Source organism: Mastigoproctus giganteus, chromosome 9 (assembly GCF_048544385.1).
Source record: "Mastigoproctus giganteus isolate SK-2022 chromosome 9, ASM4854438v1, whole genome shotgun sequence".
NCBI lineage: Eukaryota > Metazoa > Arthropoda > Arachnida > Uropygi > Thelyphonidae > Mastigoproctus > Mastigoproctus giganteus.
In genome coordinates this window covers 21,905,975-21,925,466 of record NC_143583.1, presented here as the reverse complement: position 1 = coordinate 21,925,466, position 19,492 = coordinate 21,905,975, and the positions used below count along the sequence as shown (strand labels likewise).

Below are 19,492 nucleotides of genomic sequence, written 5' to 3'. Positions count from 1 at the left end.
TTAATGGGTGCTGCTCTTCGTGGACTAATGTTATTAGTGGAGTCCCACAGAGGTTCGGTGTTGGGTCAACTGTTGTTTTGTATATTTATCATTGATATTAATGATGGTATATCACACTTAGTGTCAAAGTTTGGAGATGATACAATGGTTGGCAGAGTTGTTAATGACAGTAATGGCAGTGTGCTACTGCAACAGGAGCTAGAAAATTTGGGCAGATGGGCTAAGAAGTGGCAACTGAAGTTTAACCTTGACAAATGCAAAGTACTGCATATGGGTAGAAGTAACCCCAGAGAAACGTACCAACTGTGTGGTACTACACTTAAGGTGGTAGAAAATGAAAAAGACCTGGGAGTAATTGTGCAGTCAGATATGAAGTTTTCTGAGCAATGCTGCCAGGGCAGGTCATGGGGTTTTGTCAATGATATATAGGAATTTTTCTAGCAGGGAAAAGGAGGTGATTGTCCCTCTGTATAAGGCAATGGTCAGGCCACACCTTGAGTACTGCATACAGGTCTGGAGGCCTCATTTTAGGAAGGATGTAGTGTTGCTAGAACAAGTACAAAGAAGGGCAACAAGATTGATGAGGGGATCTTCTTACCAAGAGAGGCTTAAGTTCTGCAAATTAGTGTCAGGAGACTAGGAACCTGTGAGGTGATCTGATTGAGGTGTATAAGGCTGAATTCTGATGGGATCCTTCCACTTGTTCAGATTACAAACCTAAGGGGGCATAAATTCAAATTAAGAAAGGACAGATGTAGAATAGATGTACAGAAATTTGCCTTTAGCCAGCAGGTGGTTAATTGTTGGAACAAACTTCCATCTGTCGTTATGGAAGTTGATAGGTTAAATAAATTTAAGGAAGAACTGGACAAACATTTAGAGGGAATTGTTGTGTATATTTTTTTTTACTTTATTATTATTATTATTTATTTATTTATTTTTTTTTTTTTTGGCTGATGCTACATAAGCTCATATACACTTGCTTTCTTTCATCACATGCCACTACTACTACAACATCAGCCAAAAAAAAAAAAAAAATCCACTCAGTTCACCCATCTGTACCCTCCAAGTTGTTTAGTTCTCCCTTGAATTTATTCAACCCATCCACTTCCAACACAACAGATGGAAGCCTTTTCCAACAAACAATCAACTGCTGGTGGAAGGCAAACTTCTTCGCATCTATCCTGCAAAGGATAGATGCGAACCGTTCCTCAACTTCAATTTTTGCCCCCTCGTGTGTAGTTTCAGAAAGTGAAAGCTTATCATTAATAATCAGCTTACTGAATCCATTCAAGGCTTTAAACACCTCAATTAGATCTCTCCACAGGTGCTTGGTCTCAAGATGCTGCAATTTTCAGAACTGAAGCCTTTCTAGACAAGAGCACACTTTTGCTCAGTTCAATCTGATTGCCCTTCTCTGCACCCATTTCAGCAGATCTACATCTTTCCTAAATTGAGACCTCCAGATCTGTATACAGTATGCAAAATGTGGCCTAACCATGGCCTTATATAAAGGGATAATCACTGCTTTATCCCTGCTAGAAATGTTTCTCTATATCATTGACGAAAACAAAAAAACCCTTGATCTGTTCTGGCAGCATGTCTGCACTGATCAGAAAATTATGTCTCACTGCACAATTACTCCAGGTCTTTTTCATTCTGCACTACCCCGAGTGCAGTACCACACAGTTGGCAAGTTACTTTGGGGTTACGGCTACCCACATGCAGTAACTTGTATTTGTCAATGTTAAACTTCAACTACCATTTCTCAGCCCATTGACCCAATTTTCCTAGACCTTGTTTCAGTAACTCACTCTGATTACTGTCATTTAAGTGGTTTCAATAAATTCAAAGAAGAACTAGACAAATTCTTGGAGGGTATAGATTGGAGAAATGTGCAGTGTTTTTTTTTTTTCCCATTTGGCTGATGCAATATAAGCTTGCTTTCTTTCATCATTTGCCACTACTACTACTACTACTATTATTACCAGTATGGCATCAAGAGCAAGTTGCTACAATGGATAGAAGGATAGTTGAGTGGAAGAAGACAAAGAGTGGTAATCAATGGACACTGTTCTTCGTGGACTAATGTTATTAGTGGTGCCCCCCCCCAGGGTTCAGTGTTGGGTCCACTGTTGTTTTCTGTATTTCTCAATGATATTGATGAAGGTATATCAGGCTTAATATCAAAGTTTGCAGATGACACAAAGGTTGGTAGGGTATGACAGTGTGCAACAGAATCTAGAAAAGTTAGGCAGATGGGCTGAGAAGTGGCAACTGAAGTTTAACACTGATAAATGCAAAGTACTACACATGGGTAGAAGTAACCCCAGAATAAAACACATGGATTGATACCATTACCGATACTAAGTATTAATCTACAAAATTTCTATCTAAGTTAAAATTTAAACTAAGAATCATAACTAGGAATATAAAGCTACTCTATAAAATAAGTTAATATGCCAATTTAATTTAATAAAACAGAAAAAACTTCTCTATTTTCTGGAGCTGTAAAAGCTTCACCTGCACAAGGCTGCTCTCATTTCCAAACCTGATTTTCCACTGCTTATGTCACACCAAACTGACTCGACACTGCACTGTCCACAAACATCAACTGGATGCGCTTCCTTAGATTTTACGCATTTCTTAACTAATAGCATAACCCCTACTCCCTTCCTATCCTGTCTATCCTTCCTGTGCACATTGTACTCCTCAAATTTCAGTTGTGGCATTCCTTATATCTGTGTGACACCACGTCTCTGATATCCCAACAATGGGATTTTGCTTTCTACCAGTGCAACCCTACTCTAAATATCAAGAAGTTTGCCATTAGTGTTTCTTTGTTTGATTAGTTAATGTTAGACAAAGCATTACCAATAAATCAACTGTGCAAGATCATGAGCTCTAATTATATACAGTTCTGTACTTTAGTTTAAAATTGTTATTATTACACACAGTCAGTATTTTCTTTGAATGAAAAGATGTTTTACGCAATTTTCATACAGTGCAGATTTTTGAATTTTCCTACTCTTGAATAAATTATGCCCAAATTACACATAACATAAAGCTCACAGACTCTCCTGCAAACCGGGAACCATTTCTGATTTGAAGTATTCTAGCACTTTGAATTACCTAATATCAAAATTAACAAAATTTTCATAAGCTTTTTTGAAAAAGTACTGCGCCTAAGGTATAATGTACAAAGTTCAGTATACTCCTTGAAAAAAAAGTAAAAGTATATTTAATATGGTATGTTAAGCAAAAAGCAAAGCTCTTATTATTAGAGAAAAATAAAGGAAACTCTTAAGTAATTATAACTATTCATAATGAATAGTTATAATTACTATTTTTGATTTAAAGAAAATGCCCTTTTCCATGTGATGTTTTAAATTTAATTTATTGTCAGGATAAAATATTTGTGAATTTTTGACCCAATATCTAAATTAAAATAGCTGATTATAATGAACCTAATTTAAGGTTCATTCTATTCAGCTCCCAATGTGACTGTTATACATTAAATCACATTTGGATGTTCTATACAATGTGACTATTACACATTCAGTCACATTGGACATTCTATACAACATGAATTGAGCAGTCACTTGCAGGTTCTTCCCAAATATTAGTGGATTACATACGAGTGACGAGTCCCAAAATCTGTACTGCATGTTTCTATTGACAGGGCATGGATTATTTTTTTAGTAAACTGAATGAGCTTGGTGTTTCTAACCAGGCAGATTACTTCTGTAGAGTTTGGAAGACATGGCAGCATATCTTCTGCCAATGTTGGGAATACAGGGATCTCCAAATGCAATTAGTGGAAGTTACTCCTAGCCTAGATTGTCTGAATGAAGAATAAAAGACACTGCTGGTTAAGATAAGCCATAGGCTTTCTTGCACCATACGGCCGTTACTAATACTAATACTAAGACCAAGGAAGACTTCTAAGCTTTCCAGCATTTTGCACATGAAATTCTTTTTATAGAAAAACAGATATTATTACAGTATGAGGAAATGGTAAAATGAAAATTAAGTTCCTCTCAGAACAGAACTGTTTTCTAAATCAATTACAGAGCAAGTGTGGTTGTGTGGTAATCTATGCTGAAAGGTGGGTCACCTCTCCTGTTCCAGCTATATTTGCTGCATTTGTATCACATACAGTTCCTCGTGCTGTACTGGAATGTATTGCATTAATCAAGCCCGATGCCAAGATGGATGATATTTAAGTCCTGTGCAGTTCCTTATGCTGCACAGGTTTAAGGTAATAGGCAGTTTTAGGATATGTGTAGTTCCTTGTGCTGTACCATGAAGGATTTACATTCTGTTGTGGTGGTGATTATGATATGTGCAGGTATGAGAAGACTGACAGTTGCAGAAATGGCAAAGGAGTTGGATATTTCAATAGCCAGTGTTCATTCCATCGTCCATGAACATCTTGACTATCGCAAATTATGTGCACGATGGGTTCCTCATTCACTGACAGATGAACACAAAGGTCAATGTTTTTTGTCTTCTCTAGCCTTCCTTCAATGCTATTCTGTGGAAGGCTATGACTTCTTATGGCGCATCACCACTGAAGATGAAACGTGGGTGCACCATTTCACCCCAGAAATTAATAGAGCATCTATGGAATGGAGACACACAACATCGCCTGTGCAGAAGAAATTCAAAGTTGCACCAACAGCAAGAAAGGTCATGGACATGTGTTTTTCAACTGTGAAGGAGCTGTTTACACTGAATTTATGGCAAAAGGCACAACAATTAATACTGCCTCATACTTTTTTTTTTTTTTTTGTAGTTGTTGGCACATAGGCTTCTGTGGCCATAATGCACCTCCCAAGGTTTTTGCACTACTTCTGATACAAGCCCGAGGCGGGAATCAAACCCGCGACCTTTGGGTTGCCAGGCAGGCACTTTACCCACCCGGCTAGTCCGGTCGGCTGCCTCATACTGCCAAACATTACGGCCTTTGTGAACAGACACGATAAACAATAGACCTGGAAAGTTAAGCAAAGGTGTTGTTCTCATTCAGGACAATGGCACGCCACACAATGCATGCACAACACGACACTTGCTCCAAAGTTTTAGATGGGACGTATGGCAACATACGCCATACAGTCCCGATCTTTTGCCTTGTGACTATCACATCTTCGGCAAGCTGAAAGAACATCTAGGGGACAATGGTTTGCAAACAATGAGCAGGTGCAAATAGCAGTTCGGCAGTGGCTGAATGACCAAGGAGTGGATTTCTATCATCAGGGAATCGAACATTTAGTCACAAGTTCTGAGAAGTGTTTACACCAACTCAGTGACTATGTGGAAAAGTAGTGCAAGGTATGTGCTTTCTATTGCATAATGTTACATACCTCAATAAATGTCTCTTGGGTTAAAATGGTCAAGTATAACTTATTTTTTGAATTATCCTCGTACATCTGATTTTCGCAAATGACAAGAACAGGAATGTGATGCAAGTCTCCTACTATGCAGACTGGGTCAAGTGATTTGTTTTGCCATTCTTAGCATTCATTTAGTCATTTTGGCAGGACACTTGATGAACATTTGGACTTGACAATCAACCAACTGGTTGGTTGTCAAGTCCAAATGTTCTTTATGATTATGATGCTGATTCAGGCCAATCACTCAATACAACCAAAACTTCATACTTCATTATGCAAACATTTACCACTACACTGATCTGATCGGCTTTGCTGGGCACAATATCTTCAAAAACATATACAGGATCGGCATAGTTAGGCTCTAAGCTCCCTCTCACCTGCGCGTGCACACACAAAGCATCTGAATGTTTCGGATGTCATTATATCTCATTCTTTGCATTTTCTGTACGATTTTAGGCATCTCCGTAGCCAGGTGGGCAGGAGCAGCAGTGCGTAGCACACGCTTCTTGATTAGACCGGGGTTCGAGCCCGTGCCCACCAAATACGGAGGATGCGGAAAGGTCAGGGAATAACCACCGCATATCCCCGGAGCAATATGGCCTTGGTTGCTAATGCTCCTAAAAACCAAATAACTAACTAACTAACTGTACGATTTTAACCCATGCGATAATGGATGGCAGGGTTGCCAAAGGTTAGCAAGGAATTGTCTAGTACAATAAATAAATAAATAAAATAATAATAATAAATATATTCAATCTGACTGTTATTTTAAGTAGAAATTCCCAAACCTGATGACAGAATTCAGTAAGGAATTCAGAACGGTGCCATTTTAATTTAGATACCAGAGCTGCTTGGGTAAAAAAATTGCAAACATTTTATCTTGACTTACCAATAAATCTAATTTAAAACTTCACATGTAAAAGATATTTTATTTATCTGTAATATTCTTCTTAAATAAAATTACAATTATTATCTTTCTTTCCTCTCACAATCATAAAAGAAATTCAACTGTTTCATATTGATTAACGATGGCTCTTCCAATACACAGTTCCACTAAAGAACAAAATTCATAAATAATTCCATAAGAAATGCAATAATACCTTTGGTGGATTCTGATCAAGGGCAGCTGTATAACAATCCATGGCCCCTTTCTTGCGCATATTAATGATACTATTTACACGTTGCTGATGCATGGATGCCAACTGTCTTTTTTCTGCAGCCCCCTCCTCTTCTAATGCTTCCACAGTTTTTTGAAATCTCTACAAATGGAAAAATGAGATGAAAATATATTTCCCTTTTAACCTGAATTTTTTTTCCAGTTGAACACAAAATAATTTCTGTACCCTCAAAATATTTCAAGATGGTTTATCACTAAATATAAAAATAGCGAAATACTTAAAGTTAAAGCAGTTTGAATGGTTTATCATTCAAACTGCTATCCATTAAATCCCTCATATGCTGCTAGTGGTGCATTACAGGAGTCTAGGTCCACAAACTATGGCCTGCAGGCCAGATTCAGCCCATGAGGGGTTTTTAAATGCCCCACAAATTTTTTTTATTGAGATCTTTAACAAATTATAAACTTTTTCCCACTGGAAACAGCAACATTTTTATCTTTAATATTATTATTTTTAATAAGAATAGGTTTTTAATTTATTTTTTTTTACAAGGGTAATATTTGTGTGTTCACTTTTATTTGGATAGGAATGACCTAGTATATAAAATGGATGTTTATGTTAATCAGTGACCTGTTAAATCTCCTCAAATTGGATCTTGTGTGCTCATGTCACCATCGCTGCAAAAGAGCTAATATAATCCAATTATATCAGCTGTAGTTTCCAAACCAATTCAGTTTAGTTCTATAGGAGGATACTGATTATCTGTTCTTCTGTGTTCCAATAACATTTTATAGTAAATAAAATTTAACCTTTTTTTCTCAAGATGTCAAAGAAGAGAAATGTGGACAATTGAACAGTGGACAATCAATTATTTTTTTGTATACAGGGTATGAAACTGATCTCAAGATATAAAGTCAGTTCCCAAACTTTATGATCACATCTTGTATATACATATTTTACCTCTATGCTACATTGATGCACCAATAAACAAACTTTAATTTTATAATAAAGATGAGCATTATTCTATGAGGGAAATTTGAAAAGTTTGTGACCTGAGTATGTAGGGTTTATCTGAGGAATCTGGTAACATGTTGCTTTTCACCATAGTCCCCTTTGGAGTCAATACTTTTGCCACAGATTCTGTGTTGATTCCAGCTGCAAAGAAAGTTTTCTCTTGGGCTTTCAGGAATGCATCCACTGCAGCAATGTCGGTCGGTGGGAAAATCTATGCCAGCCAGGTATTTTTATTTTTATTTTTTTCAAATTAGGAAATAGGCGAGAGTCCAATGGCGCTATAGCTTGTGAATATGGGGAATGGTCCAAGATTTCAAAGCTGCATTCATGCAGTGCAGTTATGGGCAATTACAGACTTGTCAGCAGGCATATTGTACTGGTGGAACAAGATTTCTTTGCTGAGTTTTCATCGGCATTTGTCTTTGATGTTTTCATGCAAATGACCCACAAGGTCTGCATAATATGCCCCTGTAACTGCAGCCTTTCTGAAGGTAACTGGTTAACAACGCTCCATCAGCATCCCAAAAAAAATTATGCCATCAGCTTGCCAGCAAAAGGAATCAACTTGGCTTTCTTTCTCATTCTGCACAATAGCAGACACCATAACAGGACACATACAAGACCCATTGTTGCAATTAACATTAATGCCTAATGTAAAAATAAGGAGTGACTCAAGCTAAGAATAAATCTGAAAGTTATGAGCACAGTTGACTATTTCAAACTTTTGTTAAAATATTCAACCATGCCCATAGGACTAAGTGAGCTGTAGTAGTAGTGGCATGTGATGCAAGAAAGAAAGCGTATGAGCTTATGCAGCATCATCCAAAAAAAAAAAAAAACTATATCACACCATTCCCTCCAAATGCCTGTCCAGTTCCTCCTTAAATTTATTCAACCTATCAACTTCCACAACGACAGATGGAAGTTTGTTCCAGAAGTTAACCACCCGCTTGCTAAAGGCAAATTTCCGCACATCTATTCTACATCTGTCCTTTCTTAATTTTAATTTATGCCCCCTTACGTTTGTAATCTGAACAAGTGGAAAGATCCCATCAGAATTCAGCGTGCTCAACCCATTCAAGGCCTTATATACCTCAATCATATCACCTCGCAATTGCCTAGTCTCCAGCCACTGCAATTTGCAGAACTTAAGCCTCTCTTGATAAGAGGATCCCTTCATTTCCCTAGCCAATCTTGTTGCCCTTTTCTGTACACGCTCAAGTAAATCTACATCCTTCCTAAAATGAGGCCTCCAGACCTGTAGGCAGTACTCAAGGCGTGGCCTGACCATTGCCTTATAATGAGGGACAATCACCTCCTTTTCCCTGCTAGAAAAATTCCTATATATCATTGACAAAACCCCATGACCTGGCCTGGCAGCCTGTCTGCACTGCTCAGAAAACTTCATATCTGACTGCACAATTACTCCCAGGTCTTTTTCATTTTTTACCACCTTAAGTGAAGTACCACACAGTTGGTATGTTTCTCTGGGGTTACTTCTACCCATATACAGTACTTTGCATTTGTCAAGGTTAAACTTCAGTTGTCACTTCTTAACCCATCTGCCCAAATTATCTAGATCCTGTTGCAGTAGCACACTGTCATTAACAACTCTGCCAACCATTGTATCATCTCCAAACTTTGACACTAAGTGTGATATACCATCATTAATATCAATGATAAATATACAAAACAACAGTTGACCCAACACCGAACCTCTGTGGGACTCCACTAATAACATTAGTCCACGAAGAGCAGCACCCATTAATTACCACCCTCTGTTTTCTCTCACTCAACCATCCTTTTATTCATTGTAGCAACTTACCCTTAATACCATTCTGCTCCAATTTGTACAATAGTCTTCCATGCACAACAGTGTCAAAAGCTTTCCTGAAATCCAAATATATGATATCAAAATTATTTTTTGCATCCAGTTCCTTTGTAACCACATCATAATATGGTTACTGTGTTTCTCACATTGGTAATGTTCGGACAGGGCAGAGTGGGCAAAACGTATAATATAAATGGCTGCTTCCTGTGTAAAATTATACTCTTTTTGTTTCAGTTGAAAACACATATCCTCAACTCGTCTAGTTATTGTGCTTGAAGGCATGCTAACTTTTGCCAAAGTTTCCATTTGGATACCTGTTTCTCATTTCTCTTTCCAATGTTTTTGTAGTGACTTGCATATATTCCCTTCTCACCATAACCTCCATTAGAAACATACAAACTCTTTTACTCCTACCTACTCAGCCGTAACTGAAAGATTATATAAAAGTCACAGCAACTACGTTTCAAAGTGATGTATACATGTATGTAAAATGTGGTTTTAGGGTGCCCATGCATGTGGGGTCTTCATTACATCCATCTTTATTTGGGTTTTACATTAAACACCACCAACTTATTATTATTATTGCTTCAATGAAGATACTTGTTCAGACTTTGTCCTCTTCGAAAAATGAGTTGAAATTTTGTTTAAAACGTGCAGTAAAAAACGTTTTCCAAATTTTCTTAAAAAAAGTTCAGATGTGAAATGAATTCTTGTTTTTTTAACTTGGCTGAACATATTGTATTGTACTCAGCTTTGTAATGAGGAACCACTTCAATTCTTTCTTCTTTCATAGCAAGCTTCTGGTAGGTTTTCATTTTGAAAATGGCAGAACCGATAATACAAAACGTCTATTGCTTGCCTGTATTTTAAATGATACTGAAAAGTACTCAATGCTGATGAGATTCTTCCTCTTGCTCAGAAAAATCACCGGAGAGGGCATAAATTCAAATTGAGGAAAGACAGATGCAGGATAGAAGTGAGGAAATTTGCTTTTAGCCAGCGGGTGGTTGGTTGGTGGAACAGACTTCCATCCTTTGTCTTGGAAGTTGATAGCCTAAATAAGTTTAAGGCTCAGCTGGACAGGTATTTCGAAGGAACAGAGGGGTGAGGTGGAAGTGGTTAATTTTTATTTATTTATTTATTTATTTTTATTTTATTTTATTTTATTTATTATTTTTTTTTTTTTGGCTGATGCTGCATAAGCTTGCTTTCTTGCATCAAATGCCTCTACTAATGCTAATGCTAGTACTTTTGTGAAAGTCCCACAAAAAATTTCCAATTTGAAATGATGTGCTGCTGACTGATGAAATTTGTGCTAATTTGGCTATAACAATATTTTTCAGTGGGAACTTGTACACTATGTAGCCACATGTTGTAGTAAAATACTTCCTCACTGAACAAGTCCAAATCATCTTTCTTATTTACTCTGCTATGGTAATCAACTTCCAAAATGAAGGAGTTTACTTATACATAGGTAATGAACACACATCATTTCTACTACCAAGGTAATTTTAATGCGCCGTTTTAATTATCTCATATTGTGAATACCTTCACAACGAGTTGCCATGGTATTGCACTACCCCGAATAAGTAATGCTTCACCTATGGAGAAGACATGTTACTTATTCTAGGCGGATACCACCACACAAACAGCACCGTTTTGAAGCTTATTGGCTTCTCATTGGTGGGTGGGCAGGTTCCCTGTTGTTTCAATAGTGCCAACCCAGTTATGAAGTATAACTCCACAATATGAGAGATGCCTGATGGTGTGTGTGTGTGTGTGTGTGTGTGTGTGTGTGTGTGTGTGTGTGTGTGTGTGTGTGTGTGTGTGTGTGTGTGTGTGTGTGTGTTTAATCTAAATGACTTTATCTTAAGCATTTAGCCAAGAAATATCTTTTAGATTAAACCATGCACACCATCAGACATCACTCATATTGTGGAGTTATACTTCATAACTGGGTTGTCACTATTGCAACAACAGGGCACCTGCTCACCGACCGATGAGAATCTGATAAGCTATGAAATGGTGTCGTCTGGATGGTGGTATCCACCAAGAATAAGTAACATTAATCTTCTTCATAGGTGAAGCATTACTTATTCGAGGTAGTGCAATACCATGGCAACTCATTGTGAAGGTATTCACAATATGAGATATAATAATTCAAACTATGCATTAAAACTACCAAGTGTAAGCATTATCCACGCATAATGCTTACACTTGGTAGTCTCCTATGATGTCTTTTTTGAAGACATCACTACCTCCCCTTAACTCCTTCATACTCTTGGGTATTTAGCAAAGAAATATCTTTTAGAACTTCCAAAATGGTAGTGAAAGATTTAACAACTGTTGGTGCAACAAATTTACAATCACATCCTTTAACATATCAAGGATTGTAATGATCTCAGTAAATGGATGTGAGGCACATTTGATTGAAAAACGATGTTTAGATTTTCAAATATTGGGATAATATTTAAAAGGAACAAGCAAAAATGATTTATCCAAATCAAAAGAGAGGATTGTGAACAGACTTTCTGAATATGTGTGGATAACCTGCCTAAATTTATCAAGCAAGTTGATAAATTTAGGCAGGTTATCCTCAACCATTTATCAACTGTTCTGAACTGCTTGCAACAGAAGTTTGTGATTCAGATCCTTTCCTTGAGGAGTGCATTAATTCTTCTTTAACAATACCCTTCTTTTGGATCACAAAATGGATCTGGACATGTCAATGCCACTCAGTAGTCTATATATTTAAACTTTAAACAGACTTGTCAGAGGTTATCACTCTCCTATCAGTCTAGTTAAACATTTACCCAAAGACAGCAAATGTGTACACATATCTCAAAACCTTTCTCACATCAGCAATATGCATTAACTGAAACTTTTCAATATCTTTCTGTTTAGCACTTCTTTCTAGATGGTAGTACAGACCCATCAATTCATTCACTTTCACAGGGAGGCATATAGTTTCCTTTTCAGTGCACAAATTAAGGATAGCATATTACTGCCAAGTGCTTAATTTTCTCTTTTAATTCCTTTCTCTTTTATACTCCAGTGTTTAGACTTACCATAACAGGGACATTATCAATTAAAGGAATCCCACATGCTTTCAGATTGGTTAGAAAAAGGTGCCAAATATTACAACTCTGTAAAAGCACCTTCTAACACTAAGAACAAGCTGATTTCAATTTGACTTTTTTTTTTTTTTGTTAGGAGAGGTCAACCACAGCAACATATAGCTTGAAATCATCCTGATTAATGTGATCAGTTGCAATTAAAACTGACACATTTTTTGAAGACATCACTACCTCCCCTTTCCCCTCTCTGTCCAATTTCACCAATAATGCATTTTTTCTCCACTATCAAGAAACATTTCTGAACAATGCAACTGAAAAATTACCACAGTTGAAAGGGGATTATTTTCCACGATAAATGAAGTAAATAACATTCAGCACATATGACACTATTATCTGCACTTTGAAATGCTACATCTCTTTGCACATTACTTTCTATGCACTGCATATTGTTCTAATGCTTGCCTGCTTTGCAAATCTCTGATTAAATTATGTCATTACTGCACTTAGGTATCTCTTAGTTTAGTGTGGTATTCTCAAATTAAATTAACCTTAAAAGGAAATCATGCCACAGACTAGAGCAGCAAAGAAAGGACTCAAAGGAGCAGGAGTGCTGTGGCTTAGCATATGCATTAGTAGAGGCACATAATGCAAGGAAGCAAGTTTATACAGCATCAGTCAGCCAAAAAAATAAAAAAAAAAAACCCTTCCCATTTCACCCATCCATACACCAAATGTTTGTCTAGTTTTGCCTTGAATTTAAGCTGTTAACTTCTAAGACAGATGGAAGTTTGTTCCAGCAATCAACTAACCACTGGCGAAAGGCAAATTTCCGCACATCTATCCTACAACTGTCTTTCCTCAATTTGAATTTATGTCCCTTCAGGCAATTAATCTGGGCAAGAGGAAGAATCCCATCAGCATTGAGCTTGCTTAAATCGTTCAAGGCCTTATACACCTCAATCAGATCACCTCACAGGTGCCTAGCCTAGTCTCCAGACACTGTAATTTGCAAAACTTAAGCCTTTCTTCATAAAAAATGTGTCCTGAGCTGGATCTCTCTCTCTCTCTCTCACACTCACACACATTTTAACTCTATGAATTAAACCACCGCATATTCCCGGAGCAATATGGCCTTAGTTGCTAATGCTCCTAAAAACCAAAATAACAATAACAACAATAACCTGTGAGGAGACCTCATTGAAGTGTTTTATGGCTTTAGTAAATTAAATGCAGACAGCATCCTAACTCTTGCTTGGATGACACACACATAAGGGGACATAAATTTAAATTGAAAAAGGGTGGTTGTAGGACAAAGGTGCAAAAATTTTATTTCAGCCAGAGTGACTGATTGTTGAAACGAACTTTCATCTGGTGTTGTGGAGATGGATAGTTTGAATAAATTTACAGGAGAATTAGATAAATTAATACAGAGGTTAATACAGAGGATGGAAGTGGATAGGATTTTTTTTTTTTTTTGACTGATACTATATCAGCTTGCTTCTTATATCATTTGCCAAAACTAAATCATGTTTACTGCAACTTGAAATTAAAAAATCACATCTACATATACAGAAAATAAACGTTACTTTCTGAATATACTTGTAAATAAAGTAATAATTACCAAGTATTAGTATAACTTACTACACTCATTTTCTTCTTGAAGTCTTCTGCTCCTTTAGGATCTTTCATTTTCATGTCCTGATAACGTTCTTCTAGTTCACTCCATTCTTTCATAACCTATGAATAAAAGAAAGAGGATTTATATTACTATTACTACCATTACGAAGTAGAAGACATAATCTTACTCTCCATTTATCTGTTTTCTAGCTTTTTTGTTCTTTGCTTTCTTTATGTGTTTATTTTTAGATTAATTTCTAAATAATCAAGAAAAGCAAGACAACTCAGAAACCAATGAATGTCTATTTCATAAATTTCTATGGGTGGCTTTGTACTTATTACAGATTGGAAAGAACATAACTAAGGCAGTTGCCTATATTCTCCTCATATCCCCCATTCCTTTCTGGCAAGTATTATTCAAAGACAGTCATAACCATTGTCCTTTTACTTTGTACTTACCTTTCAAATAATGAAACCGAGTAATGCTTATGTCATAGTCACCTACCTCACCATTTATTTGAAAGAGGAAATTCCAATAATTATTCACAGTATCTGAAAGCTGAATCTCGGAAAGCACCATCGGACCTTCACAAATTCTAAATTAATAAACCAAATAGACTACTAGCTGTTTATTAATTTAAAGTTTCCTGCTATATAACAAGAAGTCATATGTTCTGGCAACTTTTTCAAGATCAGAATAACTAGACATATTAAGAATATATATATATATTTTTTTTAATTGAATTAGGTGGTTCCCACCAACCATTGGCAACCTTGCTGTGTATTTACAAAATCATACAAATAAATGCTAGTAAAAAAAAACAAGAGTTTCTGATCAAGAATGTATTACTCAGACCACAGAGTCCAATAAGGTCTGAGCAGCAGTTCCTCAAGCTGCCTCTTAGGTATAGTCACTATTAGTATTGACATTACTAATGGCAAATGATGTAAGAAAGCAAGCTTATACAACATCAGCCAAAAAAAAAAAAAAAAACTTGGCCTATTCATTCCCTTCACTTCCACAGCAACAGATGGAAGTTTGTTCCAGCAATCTACCACCCAATGGCTAAAGAAAAACTTCCACACATCTATTCTACAACCATCCTTCCTTAATTTAAATTTGTGCCCCCTCGTGTGTGTAATCTGAGCAAGAGGACAAATCCCGTCAGCATTGTGTTTGCACAATCCATTCGAATCCTCAAACTCCCTTCCTCAAGTAAAGAAAAAGGGAAAGGATTCAACAAACTAGTCCAGAATGAAGAAAGTGGAACGCTAAAAATATTTTTTTATAATTTCTTCTTTTATGGATAGGTCAGAGGAGTTCTAATTTTTCAAGAAAGCGTTAGTTATCCACCTGAAATTTTCAATATCCATACTGACAGGAAAATATTCTTCAAAAGAGAACAATATCTGTGTGAGGGGGTCAATTATTGCTTTCTGTCTGTAAGTCTGACTCTGTGGAGATATTTTTTTCAACGAGACATATAGTAAAAGCATTGAAGGTATCAAATTGTCCTGCTTTACCTGTCTTTCTCCAAAGAATAATGTTTTGTCTTTGAATGAAGAGATTTATCATTAGCCATGAAAAGTGTTGTGTTTTTACTTTGAAGTGATAGATTCAGTATGTTCAGTTTGCCAAATATAGAGGCAAGGTATGCAACCCCTTGTGAAATATAATCACTAGACATAAAGTCAATGAATCTCTGCAGTTTATCTCGAGTTGTTTTTCTTGTATCATCAGCTTTACGATCAGTAAGAAACATCACAATTTCAGAGTGTAATTCAGATAATCTCATCAGCACTTTACCCTGACTCAGCCAACTTGCTTCAGTGTAAAAAACAAATATCTTCTTTCGTCTTCTCAACCTCCAACCGAAGCACAGTACTAACTACTATAGGTTCTAATACCTCTCATGTTTGGGGTTTTCGTAAAAAAAAAAAAAAAATCTCAAGCTAATTATAAAATAAACCTGTCTCATCAAGATTAAAAATATCCTTTGTTCATATTTTTAAAGAATCGACCATACAGCGCACAACCAGTCTGTAGCCTTTTCTTTGTTGACTAATCAAGACTTGCCACACACATTTTGCAAAACCAAGTTATTCCTGGCTTAAATCTTTGGAGCCAGTCACTACTGCATTCGAAGTCACTAATTCCATGATGCTCAGCAAGATAATTTTACTTTTCTTGCAAAATTAAACATGATATTGGCAAATTAGATGCATGCATTTGTTGCTACCACTTGAAAAGTTTTGTTTCAAGCTCCTTGTGCTTTGCACCACGAATTCGTTTCCCATTTTTTATCGCTGCTCCAGTGACAAGTTGTTCATGTTTTTTTCGGTTTTTCAGTATTGTAGATAAAGTAGGTAAAGGGATGTTGTATTCCTTTGCAATGTCCGTTTTACTTCAATCCATCCTGTCAGCCTCTTGTATAATTTTCAGTTTAATTCCATCCATTTAAGTTTTGTAGCCATAGAACTGCTAGATAAGATTTAACATAAATACACAAGTTCCAAAAGAAACATCAGCTCAGATAAAATAGCACAAAAATAGATTACCATATTACTTCAAAACAAGTTACTATGCAATACCACGGTAACTTGTTGTGAAGATATTTACAATATGAGATACACTTAAATGATATCATTTTATAACTACTTAAGTAGCTGGCTATGTACAGAAATGATGCTATTGCACTAACTTGTATGTAAGTCTTTTGTTAATTTAACAGCTCGTCCTTCACAAAGATGTTTTTCAGAGTGCACTTAAGTTGTAGCTACCATAAACTGGTTTTGTTTACACAAAAATAATTTCTAACAAGTCAGTGCCATACTTCGGGAAGCAGGAAACTGGGTGGCCAGAGGCAGTAATAGGGGCAATAATCGGACAGCTGTGCCAAGATTTGTATTAAACATACAAAATAACAATATTTATTTCTCATAGGGTGAAAATGAACTTTGTAATACATATTAACTGAATTTTGAAATAAATGAATATATTTACATTGAAGAGCCTATCCTTTCACAGGGGAATGGTATGTGCTTCATATAAACAAGTACTCTGTATAAACTGAGTTTGTATTAATGAGATTTTACTGTATGTTCACATTATTTTTTTTTAGGTGTTTGCAAATACAGTCAATTATAAGAATATTATTCCTCTTCCAAATTTAAATGTAATTTACCTTTTTTTTTTACTCATTAAAATGTATAATTCAAGGAACCAAAGAGATGGAGTAGCATTTAAGAGTTTTTTCTAAAATGTCATTACAGATTAAAAGGCTTGTCTCTAACAAATATTTTCTTCTTACCTTGGTTACTCTCTCCCTGTGGCTCTCCTCTAGCGTTTTCTGTGCCTCTTTGAACAGTTCATGTTCATGTTTTTTGTCAAAATGACTATAATAATAATCCACAGGCCTTTCTGTTGTTGTTGTAGTTGTAGTAGTAGTTGTGGTTGTAGTTGTTGTGGTTGATGTTGAGCTGGTACTAGAAGTGTCATCCTCATCACTGTAATCTTCATTATAGTAATCATCCTCCTCATCATCTTCATAGTCTTCTTCAGAAATTTCGCCATCGTCTAGATCAATACCATCATCTCCTTTTCGGTGGTTTAGAACAGATTTCTTTTCTAAGGTATCAGGATTAGATTTGTTAATAAAAAATCAGATGTATCCTAAATAACATTAGCATTAGGCATACAGTGCAAAAAAAGCCATAGGCTTTAGGTACACCAGCCAAATAAAAAAACAAAAAAAAAAAAAAAAATAATAATAATAATAATAAAACATAATAAAAATAAGATATAAATATACTAAAAAATGAAAAACTTCCTGTGTGTTATTAATTATATGGGCATGTAACTATCCAGCTGACCTTTTAATTTCCCACCTGTCAGCCTCAAATAATGAGGAAGCAACTTATTCCAGTAATTAACAACTTGCTGGCAAAAAGAAAACTTCCTACAATCCAGTATAAACCTCTTTCCCTATACAGTAGACTCTCGATTTTCCGGGATAAATGGTAAAAAACAAATCCCAGATAATTGATTTCCCGGTTAATCTAAAAATACAGAAGTCCCCGACATACGTAAGAGATACGTTCCAGGACTTCTTACTTCGTCAAGTTTTACGTAACTTGGGAATGACTAATAGCATGTTGCTACTATATTATTATTGACAAATCTGAATTCAGCACGATACTTGATTATTAGTTCAATTTTCTGATCAATTTGGATCGCTTTCCTTTTCTTGGTAGATTTACTAGTACCGCTGTCACTTATTCTCTTAGTCAGCACCATTGATAACGGTCAAAATAATTTTCTGTAAAGAACTTCACAGGATTAAGGCAAAAACTCACTATTATCACTCCGTGCAAGCTCACATTTTACTAAAGCACATTTCTGGTCACTACCAAAAAACAATAAAAACAATTTGCACTTTCCATGTTATTGGGTTTTCTGTTCGTGCATCTAATTATAAACGGTAGTAAACTCATCTTATTGCATTTGCGAAAATACCGATAACTGCAATTCTGTGGATTTTTACGTTATGGTGAAATATGTGTCCCCTTCACTGAAATCTTCAGTCATATAAAAAAAAAACCATAAATAAATTGTAAGAATCTTCTCTTCTTTCCTACTTTTATACGTGTTACTCCGTATCTCACTTGCGAAATTTGTGCAGGTCGTGATCGTCGTTATTGATTGCTTATTTTATTTTTTATTTTTTTTTTGTTTTAAATTTTACAATCCTAAAAAAAAAAAAAAATTTGAGTGAAAAAAAAAATTACGTAAGTACGAAGTTGCATAAGTCAGGGACTAACTGTATCGAAAAATGTTCAACAACCTATGTAAAAAATATGGCAATAGGTAAAAAACGAAAAAACTTACCACATACTACTCGTGTGTCCAAATATGATGCTTCCCTTTATTTTTTGAGATGTCGATATTAAATCCAATAGCATCCCCTTATTTTTTACGATGTTGCGTATGGTTTGGTCACCAACATTATGGTTCATTATGGTTCAACAAAATGGTTCATTATTAAAGATTTAACAGTGCACCGTTTTCAAACTTTTGAATAATTTCCAGTTTTTTTTTTAACTGAAAGCACAACTCCATTGCATTTACCCATCATTTTGGCGATTTATAAACAAAAAAAAAAAAAAAAAAAATATTTACTATAAAAAAAATTGACATCCCTGACAAATAACAAAACAAAATTTGTCTTTTTGCAGTGCAACGGAACACAACAAACAACGCAACACACTAAAACAAACTAAACACTTCGTTTCTTTTTTTGAACAGCGGGTGTGAAGAATAGGTATATTAATCTCCCAATGATGATTTATAATGCCGCTTCTTGTCTCTTATTTATGACTTGCAAAATAACTGTTTATATCTATTCTAGTTATTACTTGAATTTTATGATTTTTGGTCGA

At 35.7% G+C, this 19,492-nt stretch overlaps 1 protein-coding gene across 1 annotated transcript in view; it reads right to left on the bottom strand.

Annotated features, from left to right (window-relative positions):
* Positions 1 to 19,492, bottom strand: part of Appl (amyloid-beta-like protein) — a 364,342-nt gene that overhangs the window by 41,483 nt on the left and 303,367 nt on the right. Inside the window, exons 5-7 of the mRNA XM_090381664.1 lie at positions 17,365 to 17,681; positions 14,078 to 14,173; positions 6,497 to 6,655 (exon numbers count right to left, since the gene is read on the bottom strand). Coding sequence (XP_090237790.1) covers positions 6,497 to 6,655; positions 14,078 to 14,173; positions 17,365 to 17,681 — 572 coding nt within the window. The remainder of the gene's footprint in view (positions 1 to 6,496; positions 6,656 to 14,077; positions 14,174 to 17,364; positions 17,682 to 19,492) is intronic.